The sequence below is a fragment of the Anopheles coustani genome, chromosome 2 (genome assembly GCF_943734705.1).
Source record: "Anopheles coustani chromosome 2, idAnoCousDA_361_x.2, whole genome shotgun sequence".
Taxonomy (NCBI): Eukaryota; Metazoa; Arthropoda; class Insecta; order Diptera; family Culicidae; genus Anopheles; species Anopheles coustani.
This window is the reverse complement of record NC_071289.1, coordinates 13,214,419-13,233,214: the sequence shown is the minus strand read 5'-3', so window position 1 is coordinate 13,233,214 and position 18,796 is coordinate 13,214,419. Positions and strand designations below refer to the sequence as shown.

General features: G+C 45.9%; 2 protein-coding genes across 2 annotated transcripts; both read right to left on the bottom strand.

Moving 5' to 3' along the window:
- Positions 1-581: 581 nt before the first annotated feature.
- Positions 582-1,588, bottom strand: LOC131262355 (protein dissatisfaction-like). Its single transcript, XM_058264342.1, has 2 exons — positions 1,571-1,588; positions 582-1,526 (listed from the first exon to the last, which is right to left on the bottom strand). The coding sequence occupies exons 1-2, from the start codon at positions 1,586-1,588 to the stop codon at positions 582-584; spliced, it is 963 nt and encodes a 320-aa protein (XP_058120325.1).
- Positions 1,589-1,742: 154 nt separating this feature from the next.
- On the bottom strand, positions 1,743-18,152 carry LOC131261902 (uncharacterized). Its single transcript, XM_058263755.1, has 3 exons — positions 18,039-18,152; positions 17,044-17,302; positions 1,743-3,648 (listed from the first exon to the last, which is right to left on the bottom strand). Exons 2-3 carry the CDS (start codon positions 17,217-17,219, stop codon positions 1,773-1,775), a joined length of 2,052 nt encoding a protein of 683 aa, XP_058119738.1. The 5' UTR covers positions 17,220-17,302; positions 18,039-18,152; the 3' UTR covers positions 1,743-1,772.
- Positions 18,153-18,796: the final 644 nt, after the last annotated feature.

Genomic DNA, 18,796 nt, shown 5'->3' with positions numbered 1-18,796 from the left:
AAATATATATATATATATGTTTATGTATATACGTTTGAAAATTAAACAAACAGAAAAATAAAGTGGAAAAGAATAATATCACACATTACACGTAAACACGTCATACCTTCGCTTCCGTCGATCGTCCCTGCGATACAACGTCACGCGACCAAACACTCACCCTCATTAGAATTCTCCTTTTTTTTGTTACACACACACCCACATACACACACACACACCTTTGGACCACTAAATACTATGCCCGGGAATATGAGAGGGATTTGTGACGTAATTCGCATTTCCTCTCGTATTTTTTTTTACAAACTACTTTACACTCCATGTTCTTCTCCTCCCTGTCTGGGGGGTGAGATTCCTGCTCAACAACCTGCGCCTTATTTGCTTCCAATTTGCCCTCGCATTTGATGGTTAGCCAGGCCACAGTGCTGCAGCAAGAGCTACCGCTTTGTTTCCCTGATCGATTATTAACGCTGCGTAAACACACTCTTGGTTCCCTTTTTCATTCACTGGGTGGCGAGAAGGTACTATTCAGGTGTTTCCTTCCACATACGTGAGGTTCTCGCACCGGAACGGTACCGTCTGGATTATAGCGCCGATATATCCACCGGCAACGGGCGATGCGAATGATGATGATGATGGTACTGCAACTCCGACGGATGCTGCTGCAAATGGGAGTGATGTTGGTGATGATGATGATGATGATGATGGTTCGAAGCAGCCACAACGGCTGCCGCAGCAGCTGCAGCCGCTGCCGTACTGGCCGCAACGGCCGCCGCTAATGTAGACGAAGACGATGATGATCGATCACTAGATCGCAGTACACCGTTGCTACTAGCTGAACCGACAACACCGCCTCCTACTCTGTTGTTGCTATCGCTACCATCAGCGCCTGCTCCTTCGAGTGACGTTCCATCAACACCATCATCACTAGTACCGCCACCGACCACTGCGGCCATCTCGGACGAGCTTGCAGCTACATCTCCGCCGAGACAATAATGACCGGAGGAAATGGTGGCCACCGAAAGGAACCCATCGGAGTCTTCCCGATCGGTAACGCAGTCTGTGTTTGCTGCATCGGCTGATGAGACAGAACTGGCGGCAGCACCGAATCCTCCCAGGAGGGCCGCGGCCGCCGCTGCATGGTGATGATAGTCCGGATGATGATGTGGATGATGGTATAGATGGTGGTGATGACGATGTGGTGACGACATCAGCACACTTCCTACCGGATGATGATGGTGATGATGCAGATGATGGTGGAAGGCATCGTCGGCATCTGCTGCCGAAAGGGCGCCCATCAGGATCGGCTGCTCGTCGCCACCATTGGCCAGTGAGAATCCGATGCCGGGTGAGACGGCCGCTGACGCTGTTACTGCTGCGCCGTTTAAAAGTGCATGTGGCGAAGTGTCCAGCGTCGAACCGGCATTGCTATTGTTGGGCGTAATGGAAGCCGCCGCTGGAGGGGAGCTCAGAAGGATCTGGTGATTCCCTCCATTGTGACTTTGTTGGTGATGTCTGTACGGCGAAGACTGTAAGCGATCGTAACCGTGAAAGATCGTGCCCGGTGACGTGCCACTGTCGATGCTGCCATTGCTGTTGTTTCTACTGACGCACGGAGGAGTTCTGGTACCCGCCGCCGAGGAGGAAAGGAGGGCTGGTGGTGTTATAGTGGTCGTCCCTCCTTTGGACGGGAGGAGAAGATGCTGTTGCTGCTGCTGCTGCTGTTGATGAGTATGGTGCACCAGGAGATCCGTGGCGGTCGTTGATGCCAAGTCTCACATGTGTGAGATCGGGGCCATTGATCGCAGGACCTGCTGCTGTTGCTGTTGCTGCTGTTGAACCTGCTGCTGGAGATGCTGATGTTGGGCTTGTAGGTCCGGCGAGACGCTAGCGTTGTGCTGGTGCTGCTGCTGTTGGTGGTAGTGCTGCATGAGATGGTTCCGATGGTGCTGCTGAAGATCGCCGGCCGTCTGCTGCATCTCGGGCACGTGGTACATGTTGATGAGATGGCTCAGATCGGTGGCCACCGACGACGCCTGTTGCTGCTGGTGCTGGCCCACGCCGTACTCGCGCTTCATCGTCAGGTTGTTGTTGGTGGCGGTTGCGATCGGGCTCGGTGAGACCGGCTCCGATTTGACGCTCGAATCGCTCGGGCTGTGGCTTTGGCAGGACAGGGCGCTTCCGGGCTGATGGTTGAGACCGTACGGCGAGCCGGGTTGCTGCTGGATTGTCGTGCTGTACGGTGATCCGGGTTGCTGTAGGCCACCACCACCGCCGCTTCCACCGTACGGCGACGTCTGGCCACCGGATACCGTTCCTCCACCGCCGCCCCCACCATACATACCGCCGTAACCGGTGGCGTTCATGTAGCTGTTCAGCGAACCAGCGCCGGCTCCGGATGCGGCCGCCGCCGCCGCCATCTGGCCCATGTCGTACCGGTGATGGTGGTGGTAATTGCTCATGTAGTGCTGCGACTGGTAGGCCGCCGCCGAGGACGGATCGTGCATCATCGTGTACCCGTTCGGCATGTAGCCATTCGGAGGCATCTGGTGGTACATATCACGGTTTGCCGCGGCCGCCGCCGCTGCCGCTGCCGCCGCCGCCTGCTGAGCCGATAGACCCGTCCCCGACGCCACCCCACCGCCCCCGCGCATACCGCTACCCTCGTTCGGTGCGCCACCGCTCAGCAGCGAGCCGACACCGAGCGGATACTTTTCCTTCGCCTTCGTCAGCGTCTTCGTCTTCCGGCGCGGCCGGTACTTGTAGTCCGGGTGCTCCTTCATGTGCACCGCCCGCAACCGCTTCGCCTCGTCGATGAACGGGCGCTTCTCCTGCTCGGACAGGTCCTTCCACTGCGCCCCGAGCCGCTTGGAGATCTCCGAGTTGTGCATCTTCGGGTTGTCCGACGCCATCTTTCGCCGCTGGCCGCGGGACCACACCATGAACGCGTTCATCGGCCGCTTGACGCGATCGGCGTTCTGCTGGGCCGCCTTGCTCGTGTTGTTGTTGTTGTGGTTCACTCCGAGCAAACCACCACCACCGGCATGATGGTGATGATGGTGGCTGGCGGTGATGTGATGCTGCTGGCCGGTACCCTGGCCCGTCGGCGAGCTGTGCTGCGAGTGGCCACCCACGAGCCCGGTGGGAGATAGGCCCGAGACGGGCTGCTGCAGGGGACTTCCATATCCGCTGCTGTTATTGTTGTTACTGCTGCTGCTGCTATTATTGCTGCTCAAGCCGTGGCTCATGTGATGTTGCTGTTGTTGCTGTTGCTGTTGCTGTTGCTGTTGTTGCTGCTGTTGCTGGTGGCCGAGCAGATGATGTTGCTGGACCGCGGCAACCGAGTTCTGGTGCGACGTCAGCTGCGACTGACCGAGGTTCATCATGCTCAGCGACCCGAGCGCCCCGTAAGGGGATGTGCTGTGACCGTGCAGTGAGGACGGATGGTGCGGGGGCATCGTGGCATGCAGGATGCCGCCCCCCTTCATGTCGGACTCCATGGTCAGCATTTCGGCGACGTTCGTTTCCACGAAGCTACCACCGCTAGTATTGGGAGCGCAAACAACGTTTGTCAGTACGCTTGTTCCGAAACTACCGGTGCCGCTGCTGCTGGTGCTACTGCTGGTACTTGCACCGATGAGTCCACTTTGTCTGTAGGCAAACAGTTTCAAAAGAGCCGTTTAGATTTTACCACCGCTTTCCGTTCGACTTTACATAACCAACACACCACCAGTCGGAAGGACAATCATTAAAACACAAAACGCGCCCACATCTGGACCGCGCGCTTCACACAAACCGTTTCTTCTACCGATCGTACATTTATCGAAACACACGCAAACGCATCATTGAACGATGGATCACAAGCAAGGACCATCAATTGGTCGACATTTCCACAACTTCAGACCAACATTCGTCAACTTTGGCTCCTCCGATCCTCATGCTACGTTCCATGAACCACAAACAACCACAACTTTTCACGAAGCTCTAAAATTCCCAACCCAGCTCTGACCCATTGGCTTGCCAAATTGCGTGCTTTCGTCTGATTTAAAACACTTTGCACGAGAGGATTGCTCCTGGGTTGACGTTGATCTTCAGGAGAAAGACACACAGTAGGCACAGGCGGGAAAAGGGGAAAATTGATCTTTTGCTGGCGGTTACTTTGGGTCACAACACCAAATTTTTCCTTTGCTTGTAATAAATGACGTACTTGGATTTTTTCTGCTACCTAATCTCAGAATAACGCAAATAAGCTGCTTCACTTTCACCAGACCTTAGTTAAACGACTGGTTCTTTGCTTTGTTTTGATATCAAACAAACCATTTTCTTTTGCTTTTTGTTTTTTTTGTTTGTTTTGATTACGGTTTGAACAATGCTGTACGGCGTGTCATAAACTTCGTTCACTGATTGCACTTCTACTCTGGGTCGAGATTTGTAGCCCAGGATACGTTTTTTTTTTCAGGACGACATTTAATCGCAAACAGTCTCGCGAGATATTTCGTTCGCCTCCGCGATCCGGCACGAAATTTAAACAATTTCACTTCACCGATTTTTCCGTTCGACCAGCGATAGTTCCCGGTTTCTACAACGGACACGCGTCGGATCGAAAATAAAATTCAATCCCACTCGGATAACGGGCGGACTAGAGCACGTGCAGGCCGCGAAATCTCTCCTGGGACACCAGCGTAAAAACGAACACACACGGCCAGAGGGCCCCCAGTTTCCAAAAAGGTAAAGCGCGCGCGAGTGAATTAGGACACACTTGCGAACAGAGCACCTTTCCGTCGTGTACTGTGACCGCCTCGTTCGACAACGGACTCGAAGAACACGATACGAAACATGAACTTCAGGGCAACAGGAATTCGTTCCGAAAAAGGTATAGCTTCTACCAGCCGCAAGAGTGGGACGGCTGGAGGGCACCAACATGTTTTACGGTACCGGTTCGATGGGTTACCGGTTCCATGACCCCGCGGGGTATTAGCGCGGCTTCGCGCGTACTTTCGTTACCGTTTCGCTGCCGTAGCCAATCCCTGCGTGTGGTAGGCGAAAGGCGTGGCTTGCATCTCGCGCGCTGTTGCCAGATTTACCCCCCGAACAAGGGATGATATGTTGCTATAAAACATGATCGAGCGAGCCAACATAAGCGTTCCGCAACGGGGGAAAAAACGGGACCAGCAGATGTTTCACACATCCCAATTGGTTGTCGGTTGCTTCTTTCGTACGGCTGTGCTGGAAGGATCAAACAGGAGGAATAATGCCATAAAATAACCTCACACACAGCATCCCTTCCGACCAGGGAGTGTGTTCTTTCTCGTCCTTTTTCGCCACCAGCATTCGCAGAGCAATGCGTTCGGTGCGTGGAAGAACGACTCGAATGGCATCCATTTCCAGCGATGCCATATTTCCAACGCACACATTTTTTGCTGATGATAGGTTTCGCGATCTTTCGCGACTACACGACGTCCTAGGAAAATGGCAAAACCGAGCGCACCGTATCCCCGTCAACAGCTAGTGGCCTGTGCTTCCCCCCCATCCCGCATCGTCCTGGGTCCTGGCAAGTAAAATAGAAATCAATCTACTTATTGCGACAAAAACATTCTTACGATTTTCACCGATTACGGGACGGCTCGTAGCGATGGTAATAATAGCAATGAGAGCAACAATAATGATACGAAACAACCTCGGGAGCACGGGGAAAATGTTGTTCCCGGCATCGGCTTCAATTTCCATCCGATATACCGGGCAAACAAAGGGTGGAAAGAAGGGTGATTTATTCTGGCTGCCGATGGAAAACGACGTGCGGGCGCCGTCTTGTCTTGAAAATCACTTTCACGCTCTCTCTCCCGTCAATCGGAATCAAAGTAAACCTTCTTTTTTTCCCGTTTTGTCCGTGTCGCCACGGTTACCGATTGTAGCGAGCGCGAGTTATCGAGTGGTTGGTTATTGATTTGTTTTTCTTTTGCCTCTCTTTCCATTGCTATCATTGGTTCCGGGAAGCTCAATAAGATAAGTAAAAGCCAGCCACAAAAGGGGTGCTGCGTGGGGGCGGCTGCAGGAAGGGCATCCAATTCATTTTGATTTTAGTAGAACAACTCGAAACGGCGCTCACGCCGATGTAGTACAGATAAATCCCATTTTCCTAATTAAATTGCCATTGATTATTACATCCATCAGTAGAGAAAAGCTTTTATTAAATCATTCCCATCGTAGAAAATAAATGTCAAATTGCATAATCAACGTTTATATTTTACACTTTGCCATTGCAATAGAATAAAAATAGATTGAGGTATGATTCAACAAGTTCCTCACACTTAAAACGGGCGCCACCAAAAATAGAATGCTTTAATAGGGCTTCGACATGGTCTTCCTTCATCCCGCTGTTGCACAGATGCAACAGTTTCTATTTTCAAGGGTTTCCCCGAAACCCTGAACCATCAGCATGCACACAACAAAACTACGTCACCTAGCAAAACATTCCACACCTAGGAGAGTTTGTCTGTTTACAAACCAAACCTGATGCCGCCGTCGATCGTGTGTAATCCTCTGTTTGGCCAAGAGTCATCGCCAGCAGGGAAAAAGAGAAGTCGCAATAAAACAGGACCACTAAGGAAGAGTGTAGGGCTTCACACCAGCAGTGTGCGCCCGGGCACGACAAACACAACTCCAAGTACTATATATTCTGCAATGGGTTTGAAACATCCCTCCCTACCAACCCCTAGAGCTGGAGTCTCCGTTGTTGTTACCGTGTAGGGTTTGTTGATGCTTCATTGTGTCCCATAATGACCTTCGAAAGGGAAAGAACGGTGGTGCAAACTTCTCTGCACACATACAACGGTATCCAGATCTTTCGACAACAACTCTCGTCAGCTTTTCGGTGTGGTTTTTGGCAAGGCCTAGCACATTTCAATGCAAACCGAAAGAACGAAGTGTGTCCTCCTTCTCTCGTCACATTTTCGGTTCGCTGTCTATTGTTCTCGGACCAAAATGTTCCTTCTTCCATCCGTTCTTTGTTGACCTACCCTTGGCTGCCCGTGGAGGGGGTGAAAACACGAAGAAAACGTGTTAACTGACCTTGAATGTTGGATAATTTCCCAATAAAAAAGCTGTTGATATCATCCAAAGCTGTGAAAACAAAAAAAAATGATCCTTTCTCGTTGACTACAACAGACAAAGTGTAGACTATGTTTAGTTTACTCATCCAACCCCCGGACGTTTTGATTTGCCTCGAGTGAAAGGATACCACCACTTTGACTGGAAAGTTGTGTGTGATTAAGCTCCCGTAACATATTAGACACAGCACTTGCCACTTGAAAAGCACAGGGATATCTATGTCCTCTGCGAGACGAGCACAAGAATTGTCGGATAGTAAAAAAGAGGACGAAGTTTCGGGTTAACGCTGCTTGAGCAGTACAAACAAACACCGATCAATGATGCACTTGAAATACTTTTCAACTACCTCAACGTCGACAGGAGAGGATTTTCCACGACAATCCAAAGCTGACTACGGTTTCGCAAATTGCATGTGTGAAAAGTAAAGAAGTAGTCTTATTTGAATGACCTTCCGTCCAGGAGTTTGCTTGCGCGTGACACCTTTAATCACGTTCTCTTCTCTCTCGTTCTCTGAGGTTGTACAAATCCTAAGTGTACCAGACCAATTGCCTAGGGCAGCTTTATGTTTACTTCACACACCAGGGATCTTTAGAACAATTTTCCCGAAGGGAGCAAAAAAAAGACAAACATTCATTTCACGCTTTTTCATTCGATTTGCGGTGCTAATCTGTCGTTCAATAAACTCCCCAATATGTAAGTGAGAGAGCATACAGAACAATGCATCGCAAGTCCTATGGCATAACCTAGAATTGTCGAAAAATCCACCATATCGTTAGCAATTTTGTGAACAGGCTTATGATGATGCAATCATAGTAGCTTTGGAACCATTGCAACAAACGATACGAAACACATGCTCATGGCTTGCTTCTGAAAAGAGGGGCACAAAGCATGGCACAGTTTTACATGTTTACCAATTATTACATATTACGACTGTCGCAACTGGAAAGCATCGTTTCGGGAAATAACGATATGTTTTGCTTTGTATCAAAATGTTTACAAATTGGACTGAGTTTGCTTTACATAAAATTGTACATTTTTCCTTTTTATTCGATATGGCTCGAATAGAAATCCACACGAAAAGTTGCGCGTTTAGTTACCTAATTTCAACGCCATGTTTTCATTTTTAAAACGATTTTTTGGAAAAAAATACACGCTACACCTGTACCATCTGTGCGTGTAATTAAAACAAACCACATTTCACCAATTCATCCGGACAACTCTAGCAAACCGTTTTATAAACACTGAAATAACATTAAATAAACCCCTGATGCCCACAGCATTGGTAATTGAAAACGGCCTGTTTGCTCGTGATTCGTTACATTAAAACTTGAAGTACGAGCCAATGTCGGTCGTGTGAATAGTTTAATTTCAGGTACTGCCACTCTCTCAAACTTCCCCTCCAACCCCTTGTCTACAATAAAACGACGCATTAGCACCATTCCGACCTGCTACTTGCACTCCGGAGAGTCATAAATTAGTCAACAAACTGTTTCTTAATGTAACTCCTCTTTTCTCGCATAGCCATGCGAGGCACCCTTTTTTCAAACATTAAAAAAAATCTAAATGCAATAAATGGAATGCACCAAAACGCAATCATAATGCTACGAAAGGGGCCATAAATTACTCCGATTTAAAATGTCGACAGTGACAGTGACCAGAGTTGGAAAAGTAGGAAGTCATATGTGCTGCATCCAAATTGTACCAAGGTTTATTATTTTTACTAAATTTACCAAATAATTGATAACTACAAACACAGAGATATTAAGGTTTTAGCATAAATCGATAGTACAGAGAATAGAAAATTCATAAAAAAAAAACATGTTTCATGTGATTCATCGCTTAAGCCCTTATTTAACTCGAGTTCTATTCATTCAATTCACTTTGAGGAATATTAAGTTAACGAATATAACATTTATTCAACAATATGTAAAAAAAGACAGCAAAAACCATGCCAGTAACCCATATATATATATGCAAAAGAATTGTCTTGTACGACAGGTTAATAAAAACCTGTCCTATCCTTAGACACGACCGACATTGATTACTATTTATCCTGGAGGATCGGAAACATGTTTCCATCAGAAAAACTGACAAACCCCGGCACACCTAAGGCTTCATCATGTTGCATATGCTAATTAAAGTGGATAAAAGTCAGCCATCACGGATCAACCTGGAGCCCATATGATGATGAGAAGTAATTTCTTACTTTACTCAATTAATAAAGTAAAAGAAATGTGCCTCCATTCATACCCATATTCGGACCGAAAAACCCTTTATGCTTGGCTTGGGATAGCTTCCGAGAGATTTTGCATACCAACAGCATAAACAAAAAAAAAGGTTATCCCATCTGGGACCACAGTCAGTGCGTGGTAAGAGAAGACCATTAAGACCCGTTTTTCTTATGCTTCTCATCGCTACGCCATTTTCTTATGGTGTTCCAGTAAGCATAGGCCCATTTGCACAAAGGGATGACAGAGTATACCCGAATACCGGTAGCTGCCGGCCAACTCCTCCTTCGCAGCCGGTGCACAGACTGGCTGTGGCTGCAAGCTATTTGTTTTCAAAATTGGTTCCACAAATTTCAATACGCAGATGACCGCCGGTGCGTTCCGGATTCAAAAGCGAACCTGCTGCGCTGTTACACATCCATCCTCCCATCCCGTTGACTCGTGGTGTCGTGGTGGCTTTGCATAAAATTCGGACCATTACGTGCACCATCCGGTTGGGAAAAGTGGAGGCACTTACGCATTCGTCTTCGCAGAATGTATTGTTCTCTCGCGGGCACGATTACCATTATCACTCCCGAAAGAAAACGAATTCTTTTCCATGGTGCGTCGCACGGGTTGGATGGTTCTTTTTTCGAAACACCACAAGAAACAAAACATACCTTCAGGGTGTACCGTAATGCAAACGACAAACGTATCGCATCGTGCCGATCACCTCTGATGTGTTATCTTGGGGAAAGTCTTGGCGTTGTTTGGCCTTTTACAATGTACCAAACAGAGTATCTTGTACTTGATACGATTTGCTCCTCATCCGCGTGTCGTGGGTAGATTAATGAACTTGTTTACTGAGGTATAAATATTAATGAAATACCGTTACGTGACCAATCTTAAATTCGAAATGACTGACACAGCCTACTAACGAATATATTTCAAACCTATCTGCCATAAGTATTTCTCCATTTCCAAGCTTTAAATTGTCAGCTATAGGTTTTCGTCCAAATAATTGTTTTAATCAAAATAAGTTATTTAGTATCTTTGTAAATCTAATTATTCCATGGAAATATGTAATTCCACGAGGTCATAACAAAAACGACTGCATAACTGAGGCATAACTTCTCACGCTTTTCAGATCTTAATTATCACCACCATACGCTGGGGTTTGGCCATAAGTAGGAACTATGCCAGAAGGCACCACCGATGGCAGATGATTTGACGGATTCCCTAATCTCATCCTTCCTTCGAGCCACTAACAACCTATTAAGATTAAGGCTTGCAACGCCCGCAAGCCTGTTTGCCTGCTTCGTCCATCAACTTCTTCCTTCGCCATTTAAAATCAGTGAGCCACACGACGTTTCACCAGCGGTAGCTTCGTACCCATCGCGCGTTAACCGTACCGAAACAAATCTTTACAAAATTGGCCTCCAGCCAACAAACGCAAGCCACCGGACTTTGATGCAAGGCTTCGCCACGCGGTGTGAGAGACGTCACGTCCAACCGGGAGGCTAAAAAGGGTTGAAGTTAAGACAAAAAAAAAAACACAACATGAACCACAGTCATTAACCGGACAGACCATTACCGCCGGGGGAACCATTACTGCTGCTGCCATGCGCCAAACGGACGGGGTCAAAGTCGGAAGCCCCAAGCCAGTAAAAACAGGAGGCTTCACCACGCTTCGGCATAGGTAGAGTACGCCACACACCACCGCCATCCACTTGATGCCTAAGTCCATCGCCACCATTAAGCATCTTCCACCTTTTTTTTTGTTCGCCTTCCCTTTGTTGGTTGCTCCTGGAACCATGGCCAACCACACCCCCGCCCCGCCATCTTGGCGCTAACGGCAATGTCTTATAAAATAAAAATAAAAGAAAGCTCGTGGGTCTTGTTAAAATGAAAACAACAGAAGCGGTCGTCCGCAGTGAAGAAAAAAAAAATGTAAGCCCGGAGAAAACGCTACCGAAATCTACTTTAGCAGAATCTTATGACTTCGGTCCGAAAGGACGAAAGGCGGCGGCAGGAGGCGGCATTAGCCGGTAGCATAATTTTAATAACAACCACAAAACAGCACCGACACCGAAACATTTAAATGAAAAGAATCACCGCAATGTTAAAAAGAATATATAAATATGTTTCAGAAGGAAAAAGAAGGAAGAAAAAGAACAAAACTTTCCACCATCAATCCACACCACCACCCTGGAGAGAATTAATGAAGCCAACAAAAAAACAAGGGAAAAAATAGCGTTGGTCAAACGACCCTTTCCTCCCATCAAAGGGTAGGTTGGGTTCGAAGCAAGATATTTTAATAAATGACTTCGGAATCCGTTCCGTCGAAATGAAGAAATTAGAGATGTTAGTTAATTAGCAAAAGTAATTAGCAAAAGAACGCTGCGCGAAAGGAATACATTTCGTTTCCATTAATATAAATGTTTCACCAACCCATAAGTTGCATCTACTGCGAGCTATAAACCGCAAAAAAAACATGTTTTTTATCAAACAAAGTTCGATGAACACTTACTAGCGCTGATGGATGAACAAAACGGATTTGCGCTTAATTTGAACATCTCACTTACTGACACTTCGTTCATATATCAACGACTCTTGTTCAATGGGAGTTGAAGACCAGTTGCCGCGGGCAAATTAGTAGAATCTCACTCACAACTTTCTGGTTTTCTGTCAGCAAAGCAACATAAGAAAAAGCTGAAGAAAAGAATACCCGCTGGTCGCCGGGAGTATAATACTTCCACACCACAACACTAACATATGATAAGAAAAACGACTTAAGAAAAAGGGAAGGAAGGAAGGAGAACTGGCGGACGCACACGCCGCAATGGGGAGCCGGAAGCCGTCGTCGGTGAACGAATGAAAAATTATCATGTTCTGTTAATTACGTTGATTGATTAATTAGTATTTTAAATTGCTTCGACATTACTACGCAAGGAGGGGAACGTTCGTGGTCGTGGTCATGGTGCGCGCTGAGAAAATCTAAATCGGGGACCTATCCCTGGAGGTGAAACATGGCGAAAGAACGAGCCAGTGGGGAGCACGAACAAAAGCATATGCAAGGGTGAAAAAGAAGGTAAAAAGCACACCCAGACGAAATCCACAAGAAACCAGCGCTAGCTCAAGCAGGAGTTTCGTTTCTATGGTGGACATATTGCTGCTACGCGAGGACTACGTCGCGATATCATTTGTGATGGAACTGGGGAATGAACCCGGATAGGTAGGGTTGGTACACGTGTGACGTGAAAGGCTTGGAAAAGTCGAAGCAGTGGGACCATAATTTATCATGTGTAATTTTCTTTCGTCAATTTCTCGCGCCTTTCACCTTTGCTAGTGCAAGTAGATTTCTTGCACACGAACAATACTAACACACACACATATGGTCCACCTAAATCCGCATTTAGTTGTCAAACGGGGGGTGAACTGGTGCAGCGGAGCTTGCTGGTGGTCATACCCACTAATCATCGTAGCATAATTAAAGCAGTGGCCACTCTCCACGAAGGATTTCACTAATTGAGAAAGCTAACGATCACTCTATTAAATCATAATCGTGGTGGTCGCGGAGGAGCGATATGAATTTTTTACAGAAATGAGTTTCGTTAAAACATTCATCATGGATAACGACTCCCATATAAAGTTCTTAGAAGAACGCTTCCGAATCCATCATATCAACTTGCGGAACCAAAGGATTAAAACGAATAAAAAAAGAGAAATAAAACATGTTTGATTACATGCGATGAACATACATTTACCACAGAAAAATGAATCGGTATACTTGAGAAAAGTTAGAATAGTGAATATGTAAACATATCTAAAGATAACTATTTAGGAGATTGTGGAATACAAAATACTTCCCCATTTCTTAAACATTATCATTTCAACGTGTTTCTTTTTTTAAAGAATTTATAAAAAATGCCCAACTCAAAACTCGAAGTATATCAAACAATTTAATTGTGAGTAATAACAATATAGGTGACTAGCTTCGACAACATCCTGTTCACATCAAGCGGCAACAGCAAAAACCAATGCCACCGGTCAGCAGAAGCCCTGCAAAACACACGACCCCACCGGGGTCATCATGCAATCTCTGACCGAATCCAATAAAGTTTCCACCGACAATCGGGGAACGACTGGACACACAAGGTTCCACATGTGGGATGCGTCGTGAAGCAGAAAGTCTCCACACACTACCCGGGAACTCCCCCCCGGCGGCAGAAAGAAGGAAAGTATTTAGATAAAGATTCCCAGGAAAGTTTGCTGTGGTCGTTTTTCATTTTAGGAAGGCTGTGGAAGGAGACGAGAAGTAGAAGAAAAGGCAAAACGCTACAACGACCATATATGATTACCCTCGTATGGCATCAATTTGTCCTTCCATCTCGACTCGACCCGACCCGGGGGGAAGGGAAAGGAAATCCCTGGGTCGGGATGGTCACAAGATTTGCGGTTCGACAACACCACACACCCGCCCGATTCTCTCCAATTTGGAGCGGGAAAAACAAAAATGCCGCCAATGCGCGGGGCGAGGCCAATTCCGATGCTCCAGGATTGGGCGGCATTCGGCGCGGCCCGGCGATGATTGACCAACCGGGCAACGCGCGTTGAGGTTTGTGTGCACGGTGCGCTCCCTCCTGGACAAGGTTTCTTTCGTTCGTGAAACCCGGTGCGGCTCACAGAGGTCGAGTCGAGGAGGTCGAGCGAAGCTGCGCCACACAAACGTGCCACTAGCAGAGGCACAAAATGTCCACATGATAAATGTGTTTCCGTCAACTCTCATTTCTCACTCGCATTGCCACCGGCTCCGCGGCCTCAATTCCACTCTTCATGTGCCCCCCAAGTGCATGGACGAAAAGTAAGTAGTAAGAGGAAACGTTGGAAAGAAACCGAAGAATCTACATCGACTTGGAACTGTCCGAAACACACTCACACGTACTCTCCCCCTCTACTGCTAGATGATGAACACGTAGACCCCACAGCATCATCCTTCTTAGCTTCAAGCAAGCAAACACACAAACACAAACACCCTGGTAGGAGGTGGGAAGGTGTTCAACTAGAAGAGGCGTTTGTTTGTCAATCTTTGACCACCGCCGTACGCGATCGCCGCCGGGTGGGAGCCGTCGAGATTACAAGGAACCAGAGAGCACGGCAAGAAAAAAAGTAAGTTCCCGCGCCCGCGATGAAGAAATATGTTGATTAGCTTTTTAGGGATAACGGCTCAACGGCGGGCTCTGGATGTCTCACACCTCCTGTGGTTAATTAGCTACCGCAACGTTGCGAAAGTTGGCCTTACTGGACTGGGTGTCTAATCGGAGCCTTCCCGCTCGACGGTGACAACGGGGGGGTTCAGGCAGTGGAAGCCGAGCTTTACGCCTTCGACATGGCGTGAGACTCGCGGTGGAGACGTGGTTGGTATTTGTCGGTTTGCGCCACTGTCCGTGACAGATGAAGCACAATTTATCATACAAATATGTTGCATCGGCAGATCAAAAAATAAACTTAAAGAGACAGTTGGATGAAGTCCTAGGTGAGCAAATGGATGTTTAAGATAAGCACCAGCGAATGGTACTGGAAATGTGTGTGTGTTTTTTTTATAAACCAACAATAAAAATAATTTTAAATTATAATAACCGCTATAAAAAGTAAAGTGAAACATTGATCACATCCTTTTCACTTCACACATTCACCAAGAAAAAGATTCCCAGATTCAGGTAAACACATCTTGAGTTCTTTGCTTCCATAATTCACATATTCGTGCCTCTCAATGCACGAAGGTAAGTAAAGGTAAAGCGCATCTCTCATTCTCAGTCGGTTTTAAATTACCAGATAGACTATCACCAACCGTTGGTGCCACCGCAACACGGTTCCTGCACACAGATCAGAAAAAAATACCACAACGATCGTCTGTCACGATTCTGAAGCAATATGTCGGTGGTGTGTTGTGGTTCCTCTCCGTTGTGGCGCTCATTATCAAATTACGAACGTGTCTTGTTTCCGGAGGAGGAAGTGTAAATTGGAATTGGAAGAGTAAGGGAAAAAAGTCGTATTCCCCCCTCCTGCGTTTACCTGCGTCCCCAGGATCGGATAGATTTTTGGATTGGGAATAGATAACATGGTTCACAGGATGACCCTTGCAGAGAGTATGAGAAGCATATCGAAGCCACAAGGGCATGGGAAAAAGATCAACGCATTTCTAATCGGAATTACCAAGGAAGAAAAAAGGTAACTGTTACAGTTTTTTAAATTGAAACATACTAATTTTATGCTATAACTTCAAGATATCTTGAACATGAAGAACCAATAAACAAGAGCATCCTTTTCCATTCATTTAGAATAGCGTAGTAAAATGAACCATGGAGTTATGTTTAGTTATAATAATGTGTGGATTTTACCTAAAAAAAAAGAGGCAATTTCGCATAATCTACATCAGCAGGAGCTGATCGTTACGATATGATTATTTAAATTGATTGAACTCGAACAGCTGTTTGAAAGGCTTTTATTCTAGGACACATCTATGAGGAGTAAACTTAATCGGAAATCATTCGCAACTTACAAATCAAATCAACTTACAATTGAATTGAGATTGATTATGAAATTGACACGAAAAGTTCTTCAACAAATTCTTTTGTATAATAGTGACTTTTTTTACTGCTTGTAAACAAAACCAAGTAATAGTTATAAATGCCACTTAAAGGCAACATTACAACAGGGACCAACAAGATCTTTTGTGTGGCTCCCTCGGAACCGTTAAGGTCGCCTTATTGTGAGAACTTTGCCAGCGAGTGAAATACAAACACGTGGTGGTTTGTTATTGTTTTGTCTCGTTTTCTACGGCCCTACGACAACATACAAAGCCGGCCGGCAGACTGGTTAACTGGCCAACTTGGAGGCTGCTTTTTTTCCTTCCAACATTGTCCGCCAACCGACTGGCTCTTTGGTCGAAGAGGGGTTGTCTTCCGGGAGCCACCACACCTAACCTTGTTACCACAAACAACATCCTACCCGGTGTATACAATCAGTGGGGCCGGGGAGCGGGTTTGTAGTAGCAAGAATTCATTCATCGACCGGCCGGTAGGTAATCCCCGCCACTGAGACCGACTTCGGCTGATTTGATGCTTTTTGTTTAGCAGGTGTGATAGCCACCATTCAGACTGTTGTTTAGTTCAGTATGGTTCAGTTCGGTTCGTTCATTCATTCATTCATTTATCCGGCCATTCTCTGCCAAGGCGGCCAATGCCTGGACCAGGGGGGGACCACCAGACAGCAGCGGTAGCCAGAGCATGTTTTATGTTTGCGCTTTTCAAAAAAGGGTCCATCATCATCGTCATTATTTGCGGCCGACCTGAGTCATAGGAGAGAATCCTCCTGCTCCTCCTGCTTTGGCGCCATCATCGTCGTCTCGTGAACTCGGGTAGGTGGACGTGCCTCATTCATTGAAAGAATCGCATTCGCTATTGACATGAATCGATCGATAAAGTCAACAATCGGCAGTTCCATTACTACCGTTTTACGTTACGTACGCGGAAGATGATCACGATGAGCGAATGGAACGGTGAAGAGTAGGTGCAGGAAACCCACAATGATCAAGTGGAAATCGAACAAAATGAATCGCAACTGTTTGACATACATTTTAGGGCTCATAGTGGAAACGATAGAAACCGATTCATTCATCGATTTGCCATGTTAAATAAACAACAACATCAACAAAAGTGAATCAACATACCTCAACGATGCTAGCTTGTACTGGAGCAGATAATTCGACAGGATGGCTCGGTCGGTTGTGAATGGGATGGTGTCCTCATCGCCTGTTTCGGCGTTCACGTTAAACGGCATCGTGGGCTGGCGGAGCTGGTGACGTAGGATTGTCTCCAAAACGTAATCTTCCTCGGGGTCGGCCATAGTTAGGCTATGCTCAATTACCCCTACTTCCAAGTTGTATGCTCCTGATCAAGTTCACGTTCAAGGAGAATATTTTGACGGGTCTAAAATGGAATTGAAAAGAAACTATCTGTACTGTACATGAAAATAAACCAACGACGCAAGCTTCTTCGCTTCACATACGCAAGTTGTCACAGATTATCTCCGCTGATAACGGAACAATCAGTTTGAATTATTAATGCCAATTTACATCACAATGGTCCGTGTCGAATTATGACTTCTCTATATGCCTGGCATCAGCGAACGATCTCGTACAACACGACCAGTGTCTTTCCTGATATCGACAAGAGTCCCAGGGTCCTTGGCCTTCTGTTTGGTGCCTCGACTCCACGAGGTTTAAGATTCCCGATGAACGTAACGACTTACTGCACCGTCAACCATAGTTATTTGCATCAATTTCACTATGAATACATTGCTCTTCAGATGGTCGGCAAGGAAAACGGAAAAATTGAAAGCTAAGAACGATGATTGCAATATGTAAGATTCGATCATAGTTGATCACGTAATCGATGCTGTTGGTTCAATTTAGCAATGGAATTAGAATGTGGTTTCAAGAGAACTGGACGAATATATTCTAGTAAACTTCTAGTTGCTTACAGATTTAGATCTACAAACCATGCGGAGCCAGTTTTAAACGTGTTCTTCGAACCTAACCTCGAAAATTGAACATACAATCCTAGCATACATGTTTCAAGGCCACTTGCTCAAAGAAAGGAACAAATCGCCTCTTTTATCGAAATTGCAACTCAATCGATTACTATCCATTAACGTTATACTTACTATTCACTGAACTGCTCAATTTTTTCTTAATCAGCAGGTGATCTAGATTCCTGTAACCACTACACTTTTTTTTGTACGCAGCTTACATTCCTCGAACCGATCGGTGTGAAAATCTGAAACGAATGATCATTCAACATGTGGTTTCTTTGACACTTCAAGCAAGATCCCGTTCAATCGATAGTTGTTTGTACAAAAGGTGTATACACCTTTGTTTTCGCCCCTTTCTTGTTGATAACTAAGCAATTGTCAATTATGCAATGGCGATGTTTTTCACATTTCCAAAAAATAATAATGCTGTCAGTTTGTTATTGCATCGAACAATGCAGATCTGTCAATGTGGTAAAGTAATTTATAGGAGGATAAAACAATTGCTTCTGTTCAGGAATACATATTGAAATGGTGGTAAAAGTTTCGCCATTCTACATAGTTTTTGTCGATATTAGAAAATGGACGTGTGATGCATTCATAATCATCAATTCACTAGAGGACTGGATGTGTAAAACTGTATGAAGTTGTGAAAACATAGTTCATGTGCAGAATTAAATGTTGTTTTTAATTGCACTGAGTAGGTTGTGCGTGATATGCGTTGCATTTGTATAAAAATAAGCAAATTTGTTAGTGATTTCTTACTTTCTGAAGTGCATAACAAACAAAAGATCCTGGATTATGAATGACATAGTTTGTAGTACCATAGTCAATCAATAGGATAAATCAAGGCGTGGATTGTACCAGAGAGGCCGGGTGAGTTTCAATTTTAA

Excerpts from the sequence above, each read along its gene's own strand:
- LOC131261902 (XM_058263755.1), bottom strand. The coding sequence starts at position 17,219 with ATGGCCGACCCCGAGGAAGATTACGTTTTGGAGACAATCCTACGTCAC. Across the intron at positions 3,649-17,043 it reads TACAAGCTAGCATCGTTGAG|ACAAAGTGGACTCATCGGTG; the intron begins GTATGTTGATTC and ends GTTTGCCTACAG.